At 32.1% G+C, this 17,868-nt stretch overlaps 1 protein-coding gene across 1 annotated transcript in view; it reads left to right on the top strand.

Moving 5' to 3' along the window:
- Nucleotides 1-17,630, top strand: part of LOC124353949 (tetratricopeptide repeat protein 39C-like) — a 34,769-nt gene extending 17,139 nt beyond the window's left edge. Inside the window, exons 9-13 of the mRNA XM_046804032.1 lie at nt 1,977-2,088; nt 3,492-3,749; nt 6,392-6,609; nt 8,521-8,642; nt 16,781-17,630. Coding sequence (XP_046659988.1) covers nt 1,977-2,088; nt 3,492-3,749; nt 6,392-6,609; nt 8,521-8,637 — 705 coding nt within the window. The 3' untranslated portion in view covers nt 8,638-8,642; nt 16,781-17,630. The remainder of the gene's footprint in view (nt 1-1,976; nt 2,089-3,491; nt 3,750-6,391; nt 6,610-8,520; nt 8,643-16,780) is intronic.
- The last annotated feature ends 238 nt before the right edge of the window (nt 17,631-17,868 follow it).

The following is a 17,868-nucleotide window of genomic DNA, read 5'->3' as shown; positions in this document are numbered from 1 at the left end:
AGGATGATACTGCTAAAAACTCAATGGTGCTGACTTTCATCAGGAAATTTGTATTGTTTACAGACCAAATAAGGTGTGTCACACTGACTACACTGTATCAGTGGTTTGTTTGTTTAAGGGTGATTGGATAAATGTCCATTCATGATGACAACTGAAATGACCATCCATCGTGGTCATCAATGAAGTAGTTCAGAAAATTAAAGAAAAGTTCATAAACTGATTTTCTTAATATCTGAACTCTCAGAAAAACATTTTCACTGGTTTCTAGGGTTGTGTCCCATAAAGTTGTGTCAAAAATTGTTACTAAGGACCACAAAACGCAGTGAATAATTGTGCTTCTCTTGATTTTATTTTTCATTGGTAATGATGCTGCTGGACAATTTCTACTGTACACAATTTTTAATGGCAACTAGATTTGAGTATTCTACATTAATTTTGAGTCAATAGAGCAGTTGATTCTAGGGACAATACTACCTTGCCATATAAATTGAAGAAGTCAATCAAACTCATTTGACAGAAACATCATACTGATTTTAGGTTGGAAATATAATTTTCCCTTTGGAGATTATGCTTCATCTAATGACTATCATTTATAGATCCTACAGAGAGTCATTGAACAACCTCAAACAAAAAAGAATTGTAAACACATATTCAAATGGGATATAATATTCTGTCCAGAGACCAAAAATTCATGAAAAATCACAAAGTTATTAAAGGTGTGGAAGCATGCTGCAGGGATTGTGGGAAATATGGCCTGGTATTGTTGTTAAAAAATTGGTAGAGATATCGCAATTATGTGTTGAAAAGAAGGGTGGTTACTTTGAAAAAGAAGATGTAAATGAGAAAGGTTTTATAATTTCTTTCCTGTAGAGCTTTTCTATCATTACTTTTGAACATCCCTTGTGTTAAAACTGGCCATCTATTTTTCCTGTTCGCCTTTTTTGGCAGGATTTCAAAAGATGACCCTTCTATTAGATTCTAGACAATGGGCAGTTGGGGGGTTTAAACAACAGTGAATTCTTACCATTGAACTTGGCTAATAAGAATTCAGAGTTATTTTCAAGTCACTACATATACTCCAAGGGAAGGTACATTAAAATAAACCTTATTCTTGATTCATGAAAATTTCCAAGACAATCTATCCTAATAAGTTTATATTCTTCTCCAGCATAATAAACTATTTGGAACGTTGCCTCATTTGATTTATTTAATTGTAATATAAATTAATCTTAAAGTTTCTGTGTAGCTGAAGTTTTTAGTAAATCAATACTGAAATTATTTCTTGGTAACAAAATCATTTCAAAATCTAATTTTCTCTTGTTTCATGCATTGCATGTTTATTATGTATCAAAACAATAAAGCATATTGACATGAAGAAATACTCAAATTTAAATTATAATTAATAACATTTTACTTTAGTTTGTTTGCTGAAGAGAAGTCTTTTGATTTTCGAGTCAAAAGGTCAAAATTAAAGATACAAATAAAATTCATCTTCTTGTACTGGTCATATGGGTAACTATGATAGAAATGCGAAAATCACAGAATAAATGAAATAGAGTACACTCATAAGAAGTAACATATTAACACATGTGATGAAGTTACTTTTTTAGATTTGTTGATAAATATTTTAGAAGTTCTGCCAGGTCCATCATTATATCAGTTTATTAGTTAACAATTTGATTTTAATTTTGTATTAATTGTACAAAATTTAATACAATAGGGTTTTTATTTGAGATTTTAAAATTTTTGATAATTGTCTAATACATAAGTGGGGAAGAACATAAAAGTATATAGACACAAAATGATTGTATATATAGGAAATGAAGTAATAAATTCTTTAAAAACTTGTGCAAGTACATCTGTTATTATCAAACAACATTTTTATCCTAAAACTATCTAGGAATAAAATGACTGTTGTCCAATCGTTGAGGATGGCAAAATGAATATAAATTCAGAATAATGTGTTTTTATTACAGGTTAGCTGGTGCTATTTAATACAACTGGATTGGGCTAAAGCGTACAAGTCTTTCATGACCTTGAAAATAAGGTCTAGATGGTCCAAGATATTCTACACTTATTTAGCTGCAGGTACGGTAGCCTTAAATATCTTAGCATATTGTGTGTAAGCGATATTTTGACAAGATGTCCCAAAATATTTTACAAAATGTTTTGTCTTATTTATCAACACTGCATTTTATATCTCGTCTTTGTGTAAGTGATCTGGACTTTTTCAAGTGCTGAAAAAGGGCCAATCTCTGTGCACCATATGATAAAATATTATTCAACCGGAGAGGATAAAAAATATTATAAAAAGCTATAGCATGTTCTATTTGACAAGTTGAAGATACAGCTAAGTAAGTCTCTAAACTTGATTACTGACTGTTCTGAAGTAACATAGAGTTCCCTTTCATAAAAAAATAACATAAAAAGTAAAATCCATTTTATTGCTGTCAAATTTATAAAAATTATAGACCATATTTACAGCTAGATACAGCCAAATCTGTCTTTTAAAAGACTAGCTAAAAATGTTAATAAAATTAATTCTTCAGAATATAAATTTAAATTGTACTACTATTTTATACAATTATCTGGAAGGTGGTTTTTGTTTTTTATAATTTTTTATTATAAGATTTTATGAAATATAAGACTATTTTCTGTATACATAAAATTTCAAGTATTTTGATTGTTTCAAAACAAGAATAAAAACCGTATATTAGTTTAAAATTTATAAAAACTCTCTCAAATTTAGATTTTTATGAAATTTTTGACTAAAGGACATACATGGAATTTTTGGTAACTTTTATTTTTATATATTACTAGCACATGCCCGTAGCTTCGCTCGTGATTTCTTTGCAACACCGAAGTTCATAGCTTCCTTAGTGAAAGCACTTGTGAGGTGATATGCTATTTTAAAAATGGAATTAGCCATTTATCATGCATAAGGGACCCATTTTTCAGTGTTCATGATTAAGAGGGCCAAAGGTTAAGAAGAATTGCAAGTAATTTATGTTTCAGGTTTTGCACTTCCAGTTCTAATATATGTGTGTGTGTGTGTGTGTGCGCGCGCGCGCGCACGCGTGTGTGTGTGTGTGTTAGTTAAAGCGAATGGTTTTCTGAATTAAGCTAATGCCCAGTCTCTCCGATTTTACTTTAGTTACTGTGAATATACTGCCCCACAATGTGTAAGGAAACCAAATTCAATAACCTTACATATTCACATTCACAATTTAGTTCTATAAGTAAAATAAATTAATTGGTTTGTCATGTTATCACGGTGTTGAAAGGAGGTCTTTGTAATTTTGTTAGGCTTTTATTCTCTAAATTTAATGTAAACAAATTTAAAATAGTACTTAAATTAATGAAACATATGATCGTGCTATCATTATACAATTTTTACACGGAATAGTTGCCGTCGAGCTGCTTAGCTACCCTGCACCACTTCACCCCCTGATCCCTCATATTTCCAGAGTAGTTAATCCTCTGTGTGACAGTGTGTGCAGGAGCGAGTGACAAGCTGTCGGAGGCTGCCAGATTGTCCAGGGAGATTTCAGAGTCACTGCAGAACTGTGGTCAGCCTGGAGCACCGTCCGCTCTCACGCAGCTGGAAGATTTTATTTGCCGTCGAGCTGCCTTGCTGTCCTGCACCACCTCACCCCCTGATCCCTCATATTGCCGTCTGCTCGCTTACGAGATGCTGTTCCTCTGGAATGCTCTGCCGTCCACACAGTACAACAACATTATTACCAGAGGTAATGTAAATTGGCTTAAATTAGTTTCTTATTTTCATACTTGTACATTAAAATTTTGCTAATACAAACTAATTAAGTCTGTACCTTGTTAGATTACTGAGTTTTAGATGAAGTGAAAAATCCAGCTAAGTAATGCTGTAAAACTGATTAATCAAAGCGTGCTGATAATTTGTAATGACTGCATAACTCTGCACATCAGAATGAGAACAAAATTCTATTGGAAGTGTATTGAAACACTTTGTTTTACCCCTTACTCACAATTTTTATTTTCTTCAAATATACTTTCTATATCAAGAATGGTTTAATTTAAGACAATTATATAAATTTAATTTGTTAGGATTTGAACTGGATTTTTCAACGAAATTATTAATTTTTTCTGATGGTTATAAAATTGTGGCCTGTTGTAAGCTTTTATGACCAATAACCAAAAATCCCATTTCATGTATAAAGATTGTACAAGTATGTATAGAATGTCCAAACTTTATGTTAAAACTAATAATACTCTATTTAAATCGCACAACATATCGGAATGTTGTAAAATTTTTCTTAAAACTATAAAGTTTGATATAGTTTTGCTTAACTTAATCGAAATAGATTTAACTAATATATAGAACATTTATCAACAGTTCCATCTTGCTTATTGTGAAAATACTGCAAGGTTTACAAAAATACTTGGTTTTCTTTTTTAAAGACTCAAACATTTATGAAACCCAAATCTTAAACTAGTCTAGATACTTCAGACTAGAAATAAATAACCAAGAAGTTAGTGTTCTCGTTTATATTAACTATTCAGTTCTTTTATTTTATTTTATAAATTTTACACAATGATTAAAAAAGATGAATTACAATCAGGAGGTTCTTTCATAAAATTGTTAGAATATTTTGGGATAAAATATTATATTGAATAAATAATTAATATGAACTAATTAAAATAATCTTCCAAAGTAGTTTTGGCAGCATGAATGGTAGGGACATGGAGTTCTACACTAGAGAATAGATGCGGGCTATTTTAGGATTACAGAAATTATGGAAAGTTCATTGATAAATAACATTTAGATTTATTTATTTAAAATATATTTTCCAAATGAAATTTGGAATTAAATTAAATAATAAATTAATTTTTTTCATTATGAATTTTTATTTTCTACACATTTTTAATGAAGATGGTTCTAATATGAGGGTTATTGTTCACATCTCAGTAATAATCAATTTTCTTCACCACAGACTTTAAAGTTGAAAAATGGGGAAAAGCTGCAGTTATTAAGAAGGCTATCTTGTAAATATATTACATTAACACAACTATTCAGCAAATCTCTTGTCTCCTCACTCTTTTTCATTTTTTAACCCTCCAGCTGGTATGAAACGAATTTTCGTCACCAAAGTAGACATGTACAGTTATTGAAATTTTAGGCAATTAAGGTCATATAAATGATTTTTAGTTGATACATTCTGGAAGAGCATAAACTAAAGTACCGATTTACTGTTCTTACTTCGATTATTGTCTTCTTTGTTTACCGTAAAACATCGTTCTCTATGGACAGCTGACGTGAATGTAGTACGGGTCAACCACATTGTTATTAAACTGTAAACAAGTGCCGGGTTTTGTGTTTTAGGTTACGAATCCAATAGTGTGTTTAGTGTTGTTATTATGGTTTTTTTAGCTTTCTTAGCTTATAGTTTTAGTTGTTCAGTATGGGTGAAAACTTTAGAGACCGATCAAATAATCTTAGAGAGCTCGCAGGGGGGGATTTAATGACACTGAGTGAAAAATGAAACTTTGTATATATCGTACATATGTAAATAAGGTAAGATTAAAATTTATTATTATTATTTTATTTTTGTTTTATCTTTCATACTTATATAATCATAAATGCAGTCATGGATAATATTTACCCACGAACAATAATATTTATTTAGAAATCTACGCATTTTTGAAAATAAGTAAATACGCATGCTTTTTTGGGTTAGTAAAGTTAACAAAGTTTTGGTTAATGTAACAAAATACACTGATGAGCTTTTTGAGTTTAACTTTACTAACCCAAAACTGTTTACAATTTAATGAGTTATTCAAATGACCCTCAAACACCTCAAGAAACACCTCATGTCCATTTTTTAATGTTAGGAAAGTTAAATTCAAAAATCTCATCAGTGTATTTTGTTACATTGACCTAAGTTGCAAACTCTAGCCATCTTTGAAAGGCTGTCATTTTTGACTCGGTCATCCGTTTGAGGTCGGGTTTGCGGCTTTGTACTCTACTAATAAAGACCTTTAATTTGATATGCATATCAACCTATGCTTACATTTAAGATTTTCTTCTGACTCCTAGCGGGCCGCCCCCCTGAGGAAGTAGCGGATGACTGAATATGTGATAAAATAGATTTTTATGTCCAGTAACTTTGTGTAAGGTTTTTTTAGCTCTATTTTTAAATATTTTGAAAAATATTCAACCGACCCAGGACTTTTTGGACACCCTGTATAATAGTTTATATTTGGACTAACAGTTATGAAATGTGATACATTATAAGAAACGTCAGCGAGGCTGTTAAAATAGAGCCGCCAGTACAGAGTGACACCATTGCCAGTTCTAGGGTTAAATGCCAATTTCAGCTGTTTAATTTTGATTTAAAAAAATGTGTTGTAGACTGTGAGAGCAGCATTGGGAAAGAGCCGATGGTGGGGCTGCGTAGTCTAATATTGGGCACAGTACAAGGCTGTCTAGGTCTGCATACAGAGGCCAAGGCCAGTCTACGAGCTGCCCTGTCTGCACGACAGAACATCCCTGATTCTGCACGGGATAGTCATGTCACTGCATTCGCCCTCTACGAGTTAGCCAGACTCCTCATACAGGAGACCTATGAGGTAGGCATCATACTAACTATAGAGACAGTCATGTGTTTACCAGTCCTGTCACACTGCATTCGCCCTCTATGAGTTAGCCAGACTCCTCATACAGGAGACCTATGAGGTAGGCATCATACTAACTATAGAGACAGTCATGTGTTTACCAGTCCTGTCACACTGCATTCGCCCTCTATGAGTTAGCCAGACTCCTCATACAGGAGACCTATGAGGTAGGCATCATACTAACTATAGAGACAGTCATGTGTGTTTACCAGTCCTGTCATTCCCAATCCTCCCACCTTTTATAGAAACATAAATATATGAAATTATTCAATTTTGTCTGTTATCTTACACACTATTTTATCCTCATCAAGGTTTGTAATTATACTATCTAAACATGATTCATTTCTTGTTTATTGTTCATTTAAACGGTTTAATTTAAAAGAGCACAATAAGTTAAGTAACACTTTACATTCAGCAGATAAATTATTAATATTTCCAGTTAAATTCTCTAGTTAAAATAAATTTTAAATTTAAAAATTTTCCACAAAAAAATTCAAAAAACAATCTAAACTATATAATAACCTATTAACATTTGAATATTGGGTGTGGTAGATAGCTACAATGATTGCATTTACTTTTGTTTAAATTATAGCTGACACCTCAAAAGAATTATCAACACACAAACTTGCAATCTCTAACCCTTTAAAGTTAATACAATTCTTAAAAAATAATCTTCCACCTCTGCTAAATGATCAACTTCTGTAAATAGTGGCTCAGGTGTAATCTGTTGGTATATTATTGATTCTTCCTTACATAGCCAGCGTTCACTTAATATCAATATATCAAACGGCTATCTGTCCAGCCATAATTCTAATGCTATCTTATTTCTAATCAATTTTATGTTTAAATGGTATACAGTTAAGTCTGTGGAACAAGATAGATGTTAGTCTATCAGTTGTGGGTTGGTGCCTTGGGAGGCGAGTTTTCCGCTGATTGTGTGCTGTCCTTGGATGCTGGAGTACTGTTCTCCGTTGATGTTACAAAGATTTCAGCTACTGTGCTGCTTCTCAGGGCTGGCTCCTGCTCCTGTTTGTTACCCAGGACTTTTACACAGGACCATTCTACCCAGTTATCTCGTATATCCACTAGAACCACTTTGGAACCAGTACAAGTATTTTTGTGTAAAAATGCTTCTGTGTTCTTTACAGCTTCTTGTGCATTACTATCACATCATTATAGCCACATAGAATCACCTGAATGTCTTTATCTCCCAAATTTTTCTCCTCAATGTCGTGCCTATTCAGAACCTGACCCAAACATTCACCTGGTCGAACAAAACTCACAGCTTCATAAGTTCACTGAATTTTATTTAAAGCACACTGAATTTTAAGACTATTAGCCCAAATGAGGAGTTTTTTGTTTTCCTTTTTATTTGTTTGATTAACTTTCCAACTATTTTATATGCTATATTTTGTTCTTCTTTCTCTTCCTGTACTGATAGAACCTCATACCGGTTTTCGAAAACTAAATTTAAATCTTTGTTTTGGAAATCTTGAAATCTTGAATCTTGAATCTTGTGTATTAGCTTTATTTTTTTCTTTTCTTAATAACTGTAAATTAAATATCTTGATCATTTTTGAACTCAAACATTTGTTTTTCTTTGTAATACTGCTGGTAGATGATAATAGATTTACCACTATCTGACAGGTGTTTGTTACACTTCACCAAACATTTGTCTTTTCTCAGTAGTTCTACCTAGATCCACCTTTTTTCTAAGTTTGAAGTTACTAGCTTGTTAAGTGCCTAAACATGTAACAGTGAATGAGTGAGTGGTGTGCACTTTCTATGATATATCTTATAATATAAGATGTAGTTTATTTTGTTGTGCTGTTTTCTTAATAAGAGTGTGTATTATCATTTTGGCAGTATCGAGAAGAAGCAAGGCATTTGCTTGAAAGAGCCCAGCGGGATTTTAAAGGCTACGATTTTGAGAGTCGTCTCAACGTGCGCATACATGCTGCTCTGCGTTCCCTCGGACAATGATGCAGGTTTGTGACTTTTTATTCTTTATTAATTTATTTCATATTCAATCATACAAGTAAAAATGCTCTCACCCACTTGGGAAGTTTAGATTGCTCTAGAAAAGGATATACTAAATCATTTTTAAACTTAATCGCCTGCACCCTATACAGGGTGATTCATGAAGTTCTCCCCCCACTTCTACAGCACATTGTACTAGTAAAAATAATGAAAAAAATGTAATATAAACATAGGTCCGAAAACGCTTCGTTAGCGAGTTACAGCTAGCGAAAGATTTCGCCTGAATTCCTGGGTAAAGAGTAAAATAAAGCCATACTGAACTTTTGGAAAGGTTAATTAAGTAAGAAATATCGTGGATTCTTATGTATTTTTTACCTGATAAAGCTAATAAAATAGGTTTCAGAACTGTACCTATAGTAGTTTTTGAGGGATTCAGGGTTAAATACAAAAAATTGGGGCACGAAACAATGTTTTTTTAAGTTTGATGTACAATAACTTTGTTAAATTGGTAATAAATACATAAAATGAACAAACATTAATTGTAGAGAATTTAATTCTGAGAAAATTGATATAATCAAAGTCTAAAATAAAACAGAAATAAGTACCAAAAAATCGATTTTATTCAGTATAATACATTATTAGCTGTAAAGAAATACCGTACGGTATTTAGTTAAAATAAAACAAAAACAAAATGTTTGTTCCTTAATGATGAGATAAATTGAGAAAACAAGATTAACTGTTAAATAAATTTGTTTGTAAATAAAAATATCATGTTTTATTACGTTGTATTTTTTTAAAATAAACATTTACATCAAATGTTCGAAACTAAATGAAGCAAACATTTTCCCATTATTGTTTACTAATCATCGAAATGCAGTTTTTTTGTTTTATTAATTTCTAAGTTGGTAACGCACGAATAACAGCTGATCAACAATGGTATTCTGTACTGTTACGTTAGAACTGTGTATTAGTGGTGTTTTGCAAGCTACAGCAGGAGATCGGGTTCTGTGAATCGTGTTATTAAATGTAATTTTTTCTGTGAGTTATAATTCGATTGTTTATTCAGCGAAAAAATGCCTTACTTATTTACATCAGAGGAATACGCTGATATGGTTTTTTATTTTGGGTTACTGTAACGGTAATGCTAGAGCTGCTGTAGAAGAATATGAACTACGTTACCCTAATAGGAGGATTCCAGATACCAAATCAATTTCAGGAACTTTTCGTACTCTTCGGGAAACAGGATCACTACCAAGTACTAGAACCAATTATGAACGAGCTGTCCAACTTGATGATGATATTGTTATTAATGCTGTTCATCGCAGTCCAGGTGTAAGTACACGACGTATTTCTAGGCGGATAGGAGTTTCGCAGTCAACGGTGTGGAGGTCACTTAATCGAAACAAATTTTATCCGTTTCATAAACAAAAGGTTCAACATCTACAGCTAGGGGATGGTCCGCTCGCTTGGAGTTTTGCAACTTTTTTAATATTAATAATCAACTCTACAAGCGTATTTTGTTTACGGATGAGGCACAATTCACTCGGGATGGTGTCAATAACTTGCACAATGAACACTCATGGGCAGAAGAAAATCCACATTAGGTAGTGGAACAGAACTTTCAACACCGATTTAGCGTCAATGTCTGGTGTGGCCTTTTGCACAATCGGCTGATTGGACCTTTCATATTACCTGGACGACTAAATGCTGAGTTCTATTTGCATTTCCTTCAAGAAGAGTTGCCGCAGCTGTTAGAGAATGTTCCTTTACATCTCAGACAAAATTTGTACTTCCAGCATGACGGAGCACCTCCCACTTTTCACGTGCCGTTTCTGCTTACTTAAATCATCAATTTCCTGGACACTGGATTGGTCGTGGAGGGCCTCACCCTTGGCCAACAAGATCGCCAGATCTATCTCCATTGGATTATTGCATCTGGGGATGGATGAAAGACATTGTATACAAGACAAAAGTGAATTCTCGTGATGAATTAATTGCCCGTATTATGGGTTCGGCTGTGCAGATACAGGGAAGTCCTGAAAAATTAAGAAACGCAACAAAAGCAATACACAAACGTGCTGCAAAATGTATTGATAATGATGGCCTCATTTTCGAACATTATTATAAAAAGGTGCGTACGGTTGGCCCAACCTGATTAATTTTGCTTAAAACTAGTAATGTATTATACTGAATAAAATCGATTTTTTGGTACTTATTTCTGTTTTATTTTAGACTTTGATTATATCAATTTTCTCAGAATTAAATTCTCTACAATTAATGTTTGTTCATTTTATGTATTTATTACCAATTTAACAAAGTTATTGTACATCAAACTTAAAAAAACATTGTTTCGTGCCCCAATTTTTTGTATTTAACCCTGAATCCCTCAAAAACTACTATAGGTACAGTTCTGAAACCTATTTTATTAGCTTTATCAGGTAAAAATACATAAGAATCCACGATATTTCTTACTTAATTAACCTTTCCAAAAGTTTAGTATGGCTTTATTTTACTCTTTACCTAGGAGAATTCAGGCGAAATCTTTCGCTAGCTGTAACTCGCTAACGAAGCGTTTTCGGACCTATGTTTATATAACATTTTTTCATTATTTTTACTAGTACAATGTGCTGTAGAAGTGGGGGGAGAACTTCATGAATCACCCTGTATAACAATTAAATAAGCATTTAACTAACTTTTTTAAGACTCTTGGAGCAATTGGACAAATTTAATTTTAGTAGTTATTAAAAAATAAAACACTTTTCCAATATTATTTATATTTTGACGAGGCCTTTTGAAACCAAAGGTTCATCGTCAGGTGACTCCACAAATAAATATTTAGATTGAATGAATGATGTATACAGAAATTTACTAAATGAACTTTTGAAACAATAGAAAAATAATTTTATTTTCATATTATGTATAGTAATATATAAATAAGCACGTGGTTCTTTCTATAAAAAAAATGTTGCTTATCCAATCCGTGAGAACAAATTTATTTGTTTTACCTGATAATGTCTCCGGACACATTCAGGATGTAAAAACTTCTAACCTAATACGTCTAATTTTACTCCGGTAATGTCTGTATTTACATTAAAATATTAAAAAAAATTATTTTGACCATTTTTTATCATTAAATGTACTATTGATATTAAATTATCTATATTGCAAATGCTCTAAAATTGCTTCGAAGTTTACAATTCAATTGCTGCATCTACTGTTGAGCTAATCACGATAATTGGGGTTAATAATTATTCTCTCAGGGGTTTTCGTCCCAGTCTTGGGTTGAGTGGAAGAAACCATTTTACATCTATCACTCCTAAATTAATGTCTATCTATTTATATGAGTTGCAATTTTATTTATTACTAAGGTTATTACATGCCAATAATATTTTACATGTTTATAATTCTCTTAATAAAAGTGTATTTTTTATTTAATGTGAATTTGTCAAGTAATATAGAATTAATTTGTGTATAGACATTTTTGAACATATAAAGAATAACTATTGCATGAATAAAATACTTCCTCACAAATAATAATTTAATATATTTCAATAATAATAATATATTGGAAATATTTTACATAATGATTAAAATAAGTAACTAAATTAAATTTTAGCAAATTTGCTGCAAACACGGACAAAATAGTGTTTACATTTTTACTAGATTCCTCAAAAATTTGAAGATAATTAATTTTGGTAGGCATATTTAAACATTCTGAAGGGTTAAAGAACTTTTTCAAAATTCTGTATTTTTTAAATTGTTGCCGATTTAAAACAACTTCAGAAAGTTCATGTCTGGATAGTCTATGTTTCTTCTAAATTTTACATGGCAAAAACTGATCACATTGAAAGGTATATTATCAGCTTAATACATGTTGGATAAGACAGTGTTGAATCTTGAAAATTTGAAAAAATTTAAACTTAACAATAATTATTAAAATGCAAAGTAACTTTATGCTAGCTACTTAGTTAAAATTTTCATGCTAATAAAAAATTAATGTTGTAGACAGAAGGTTTTTTTATTTTTTTAAATCCTAATTCACTGAATACTAAAACATGGCTTTAAACCCCAGCAAAATATTACAGACCTAGGCAACGTGGTCCGGGGGTTGGACTGATTGAGTTTGTATGATCTCAATGGACAAGGAAAGTATCTCCCAATTGTAAATAATTTTAATTATATTTTTTTAATTGTACTGTGTAAAGATATACCATGGATATTGTTAGTTTGGCTTATTTTCCAAACACTAGTATCTTTAATATATAATACCCGAAAACAAAAGAGGCCAATTTGTTAAATTTTACATGAAATATGAGGTAATAAGTTATATAATATAGTGCTCACTTAACAATAACTTATGTGGTAGTTATTTACTGCTAATTGACATAGACAACCAAGTGAGTTGTGCCACACTGATTATAGCATTTATATGGCCAGTAATCATATATATGTATATACATAAATGTATGTTTGTTTATATGTCCTTTATAGAATCGTAAAGTATTTGACCGATCATTATGAAAATTTGTATGTATATGTATTTTTCCACGGAGAAGGTTTATATTCTATACTCATTGATGTAACTCGCCACCAGGTAGCAGTGCAAAAGATAAAAGTTTTCAAAGCACCTGCGCACTATAAACTGCTATTACGAGACAGTTACAAATATTAAATAACCAAACACTACTTGAATACGCTAAGTTGTGATGTATATTTGTCTTTAAGATAAATTTCTAGTTGAACTTAAAGGTTGAGTGTTAGACCACTTTATAATAAAGTACATTTACGTGTACGTACAATGACTATAAACATACACAGATTTTCTTGATCATGGCAACAAGGCAAACTTTACATCAGCATTGGAAACATAATTCACTTGCACCAGAAGTGCACATACACGGGCAAAGCTTACGAAAAGCAGGTGAAGCCGCGGGAAACAGCTAGTGTGCTATATAAAATACATAACACTGAATTAGAAAAAACGGCTCTTTGTGATTTCTTCAGTATAAGTTTATTAGTAAAATTTGATTACAAACTATATTTTGGTTTAATGGGACACTTGAGTGTTATGCAAGTATTTTCACATTTGTGCGTATTGTCCGAGTTAGCGAAAAATAACAGGAGGTCCCGGAAGCGCGCCCCTCCCAAACTCGGAGCAAATCATAAAAAAAAAAAAACAATCACATGCCACTAGTGGGAAGAGAGACAAAGAGAGACAAGAATTCGAGTAAATGATATATAATTAAATGAGGTGGCAACATTTTCATGCAAAATACAATTACTGCAGCACCACGGTGCACCGTGTAACTTAAGAACTAAATAACAACAGATAAAATTCCAATAATGACAATAACATAATAAATAGAAACAATACACATAATAAATAAATAATATAATATACTAAATAACATAATATCAGGTACGGCAGTAGTAAAATTTTAACTGGTAATTTTATGAACTGAGGGGAGGGAAAAGGTTGTAGAATTTTCTAGGCCCACTATTTTAGAAAAGTAATTTTGTTTTTCAAGTTTGTAGCCGAAAATTAAAAAAATATATATTTAAAGCCAATTTTCGAAGGAGGCGGGGGCTTAGTTGCCTCCACGAATCCGAATAAAGATGAAATCCTCCCCTTCAGGTCATGTAACTAACTAAATAAATACTGGCTAGGTACTGGCCCTCCTCCAGATCTAACATCTGGCAGCGCTCCCTGCACCCCAGTCCTCGCAAGTTCAGTATAAAAGGTAAAAAAAAACATTTTTGATCCAACCTTGTTCCAGATGAAAATGGAATAGGAGCACATACACTCCGGTTGGATGCCGGTACAGAAGCGCTGGCAGGGCGAGGGCATTCAATTTTTCAGTTTGTTCGGGCAGACTCGCCGCACCAGTCCCGCTAACGGCACTCACGGGGACCCTATTAAATCCCAACATAACCAGTAGATATTTAGAAAAATTTTATTGTAACCTGAGAAATAATAATAACTTAATCATGTTTGCCACAAAAGTATATATAAATTTTTTTTTAATTTAACAATTAAAAATAACGATCTGTAACTAACAGTACCTTTTTAAGTATTGAAAACTGTTTCCTAAAAATAACTCAAGACACCAAGTATTTTAAGATACACTACTTGGTGACAAGATTAAATATTACATAGGCTAGAACAGCCATACTAAATGATTAAGCGTGATGACATTTACTTGTAACTATAATTCGCTGGATTTTAATCATTCTATTATAATATTATAATAATTTACATTTTATTATTAAATATTAATTGTAAGGTAGGCCTAATAATAATTATATAATTTACAAATAATAATAACCGTACATTATTTCCCAAATAACAATAATTAAATTATAATCTGTTCACGCTACTCTAAGGCAAATAATTAATCTATATATATAAAAATGAATGTTTGTGTATGTTTGTCCTTTATGGAATCGTGAACTATTGGACCGATCATGATGAAAATTTGTACGTATATGTATTTTTCCACGGAGAAGGTTTATAAGCTATGCCCATCCCTTTCCCGATTCAGGATTCCGCCCCACTGGTTACAGAAATACCCATAAGAAATGCATTGCAGCAAACATATGTTAACGTCTTTTCAAATTTTTAATCAGCTGTTCTTTGTAAACATATATTACACTTATAGTTTTAAAGCATAGAGTAAGCTTAAGAGAAAACGACAAATTTTGTTTAAACTGTTTTTGCAATCACTGTTAAACATAGACTTTACTATCCAGATAATACAATTCAAAATTTGACGTAAAAATTCACCTTTAACTGCAATATTTATTTAATATAAACCATGCTCATGCTTGATCAGAAGAGTAATGCAGATATCATAATTACTATATTACGTTGGCTACAAATATAAAGAATGTTATAAAATCAACCTTAGTTGTTTTTTTTTGACAGAAGTATGGTTCTCAAAACTCCGTGTGTACATATTCTCTCGATCGAGACAACAAAGCAAGCTCAATCGTGGCATCGGAGATATAACTAATTTAATCTAAAATTTATTATAGTAAAAAAAAAATTTACTAAGTAATATAAGGGACTTCGGTTCTTAAGATTTGCGTGCGAAGCCGTGGGTAACAGCTAGATAGAGAGGCAGGAATATGGTACATACCTTCATAATACGCCCAAGAGGCTCACGATGGAACGACTATCAATTATCTCAGCAATGTTTAGAATGTGATAGAAAAAGAATAAGTGAATATAGTGTACTGTTTTTCAAACGGGAAATTGCGTGCGAAGCCGCGGGCAACTTTTGCAAAAAATTATTGAAATGCGCAGCAAAGCGCGCCGGGCCCGCTAGTTAAGCAATAAAAAGAAAATCATTAATGTTGCCACCCAAATTTTGCACGCAACACAAAACTCGAGGTAACAGAATTTGCAAAGTCTGTACCGTCTCGCTTACACTAAATAAAGACAAAGTGTGTACACGGAATAAATAATTTCCGTTCGCCGAACGGATCAGTTAGAAAGCACGGCGCAAAAATATAAACTTAACTGGCATAGTGAATAAACTAACAAAATTTTAGAAGTACGAAAGACAGGAACGAACACTTAGCGACACGAACACGTACACGAGGAACACAAGTTACAAAATAATATATATATAAACTACTTATAACTAATCTACGATAATATATGTCTGGGTGGGAGAGAAAAAACCGCCAACTAATTAAGTAAAGAGAGTGAAAAAGACAATTACCTGCCGAAAGTCGGTGAATTAGCCAGCCAAGTGGAACGGGACGAGCAGTGAACAGACAGCAACGCAGTAGCTTCATCCGAACGTGTCTGACCGCTCCTGAACAGTAGCCGGTGCCGGGTGCCGGTGAACAGCTGGTCGGTAAACTAGTCAAGGTCAACCAGCTGACCTCAACCAATCAGTCCAACCAGGCAGAAAATCAATACTTGACGGAGTGACTCCCCCACCGACTTGTTAAGAGTGGCCGAGGTGGGAAAAATAATAGACAAAAATAAATTGTCCAAACTGAGCCCCGGCTCAGTATAATCAATTAAATCAAAAGGATTTAATATACTCTGTGCATTTTTTAATTATATAATTTTAAATATTATACCTGTATTGTCAAAATTGTAAAAAAAATCATGAATTTTGATTTGTTACAGAATATTGCAGAAGTTGGCCAGTATTTATTTCCAATATCAGTGGTTCCTTTTCTGCATTTTTATTTTGTTAAGTATAAGTTGTTCACTAGTATTCTGCTTCTCACCATTGGACGTATTCCTTCCATTAAGTCTTTATTCGTGTTCATTTGATGTTTAATGTTGTTTATAGTTCTGTCGTTATCTTTGAATGGATACAGAATGGAGAAATTACAGTTTTATAAAATTCCAAAGAAATGTGTATGCTAACCTCTCTAATTTAATTAAAGACAGGTGGTTCTGAAAATTGACAAATAAAGCAAACATTCCATCCATTAGAACATACACAATGTGTTTTTGCAGATATTGCACTAACAGAGACAGTAAGAATTATACTTGTAAATAAAGGTTAACAATACATTATGTGTTCTGAGTTTACAGCTGTGTATTGATTTATGTAGTATTAAAATCACACACTTCAGTTCTCCATTTAAAAGTATCCACTTCAGATTAGTTAACTCTCCAATGTATTAGGTACCACCCTTCTTATGTGATATTATTCTTGAATTTAATTTATGAGTACTAATAAAATAATAATCTGAGTCTGTTTGTTTAGTACATGTAATTTAAATGTTATTTAGTATTTCATCCCTAGAAGAGAGAATATGAACATAACATACTAGTATTTAAGTTAAAAAATGTATTGTTTCTTTGTTTATTTATTGTTTATTATTTCTGGATTTAAAACTCCAAAGATTTAGATAGACTTTAAATTGTTACTAATAGTGTTGTATTATTTTTAATTTATTGAAAAACCTGTAAAGTTATAATTAAGTCAGTATTTAATGATTAAATCATTAACTTTATAATGGTCCTACACAGTTTTATTTTCCATAAAAATATATAAGGGCAAATTTTTCATTTTTCGGAATACAGGGTCTATGAAAGCTCCGGGAACAGCATTTTATTTTTTGAACTGTTGCGGATTAAGCAACAAAACTTTACACATAAGTGCTATACCTAAAAATCTACTTTAATAAGCAAATATAAAGTTTTCCATCATACTGGGGATGGTCCACAAGGATGCTAGTCAAGATGTTTTCAGAAAGTGT

Source organism: Homalodisca vitripennis, chromosome 2 (assembly GCF_021130785.1).
Source record: "Homalodisca vitripennis isolate AUS2020 chromosome 2, UT_GWSS_2.1, whole genome shotgun sequence".
NCBI classification, from domain to species: domain Eukaryota; kingdom Metazoa; phylum Arthropoda; class Insecta; order Hemiptera; family Cicadellidae; genus Homalodisca; species Homalodisca vitripennis.
This window is presented reverse-complemented; position numbering and strand designations above follow the sequence as displayed.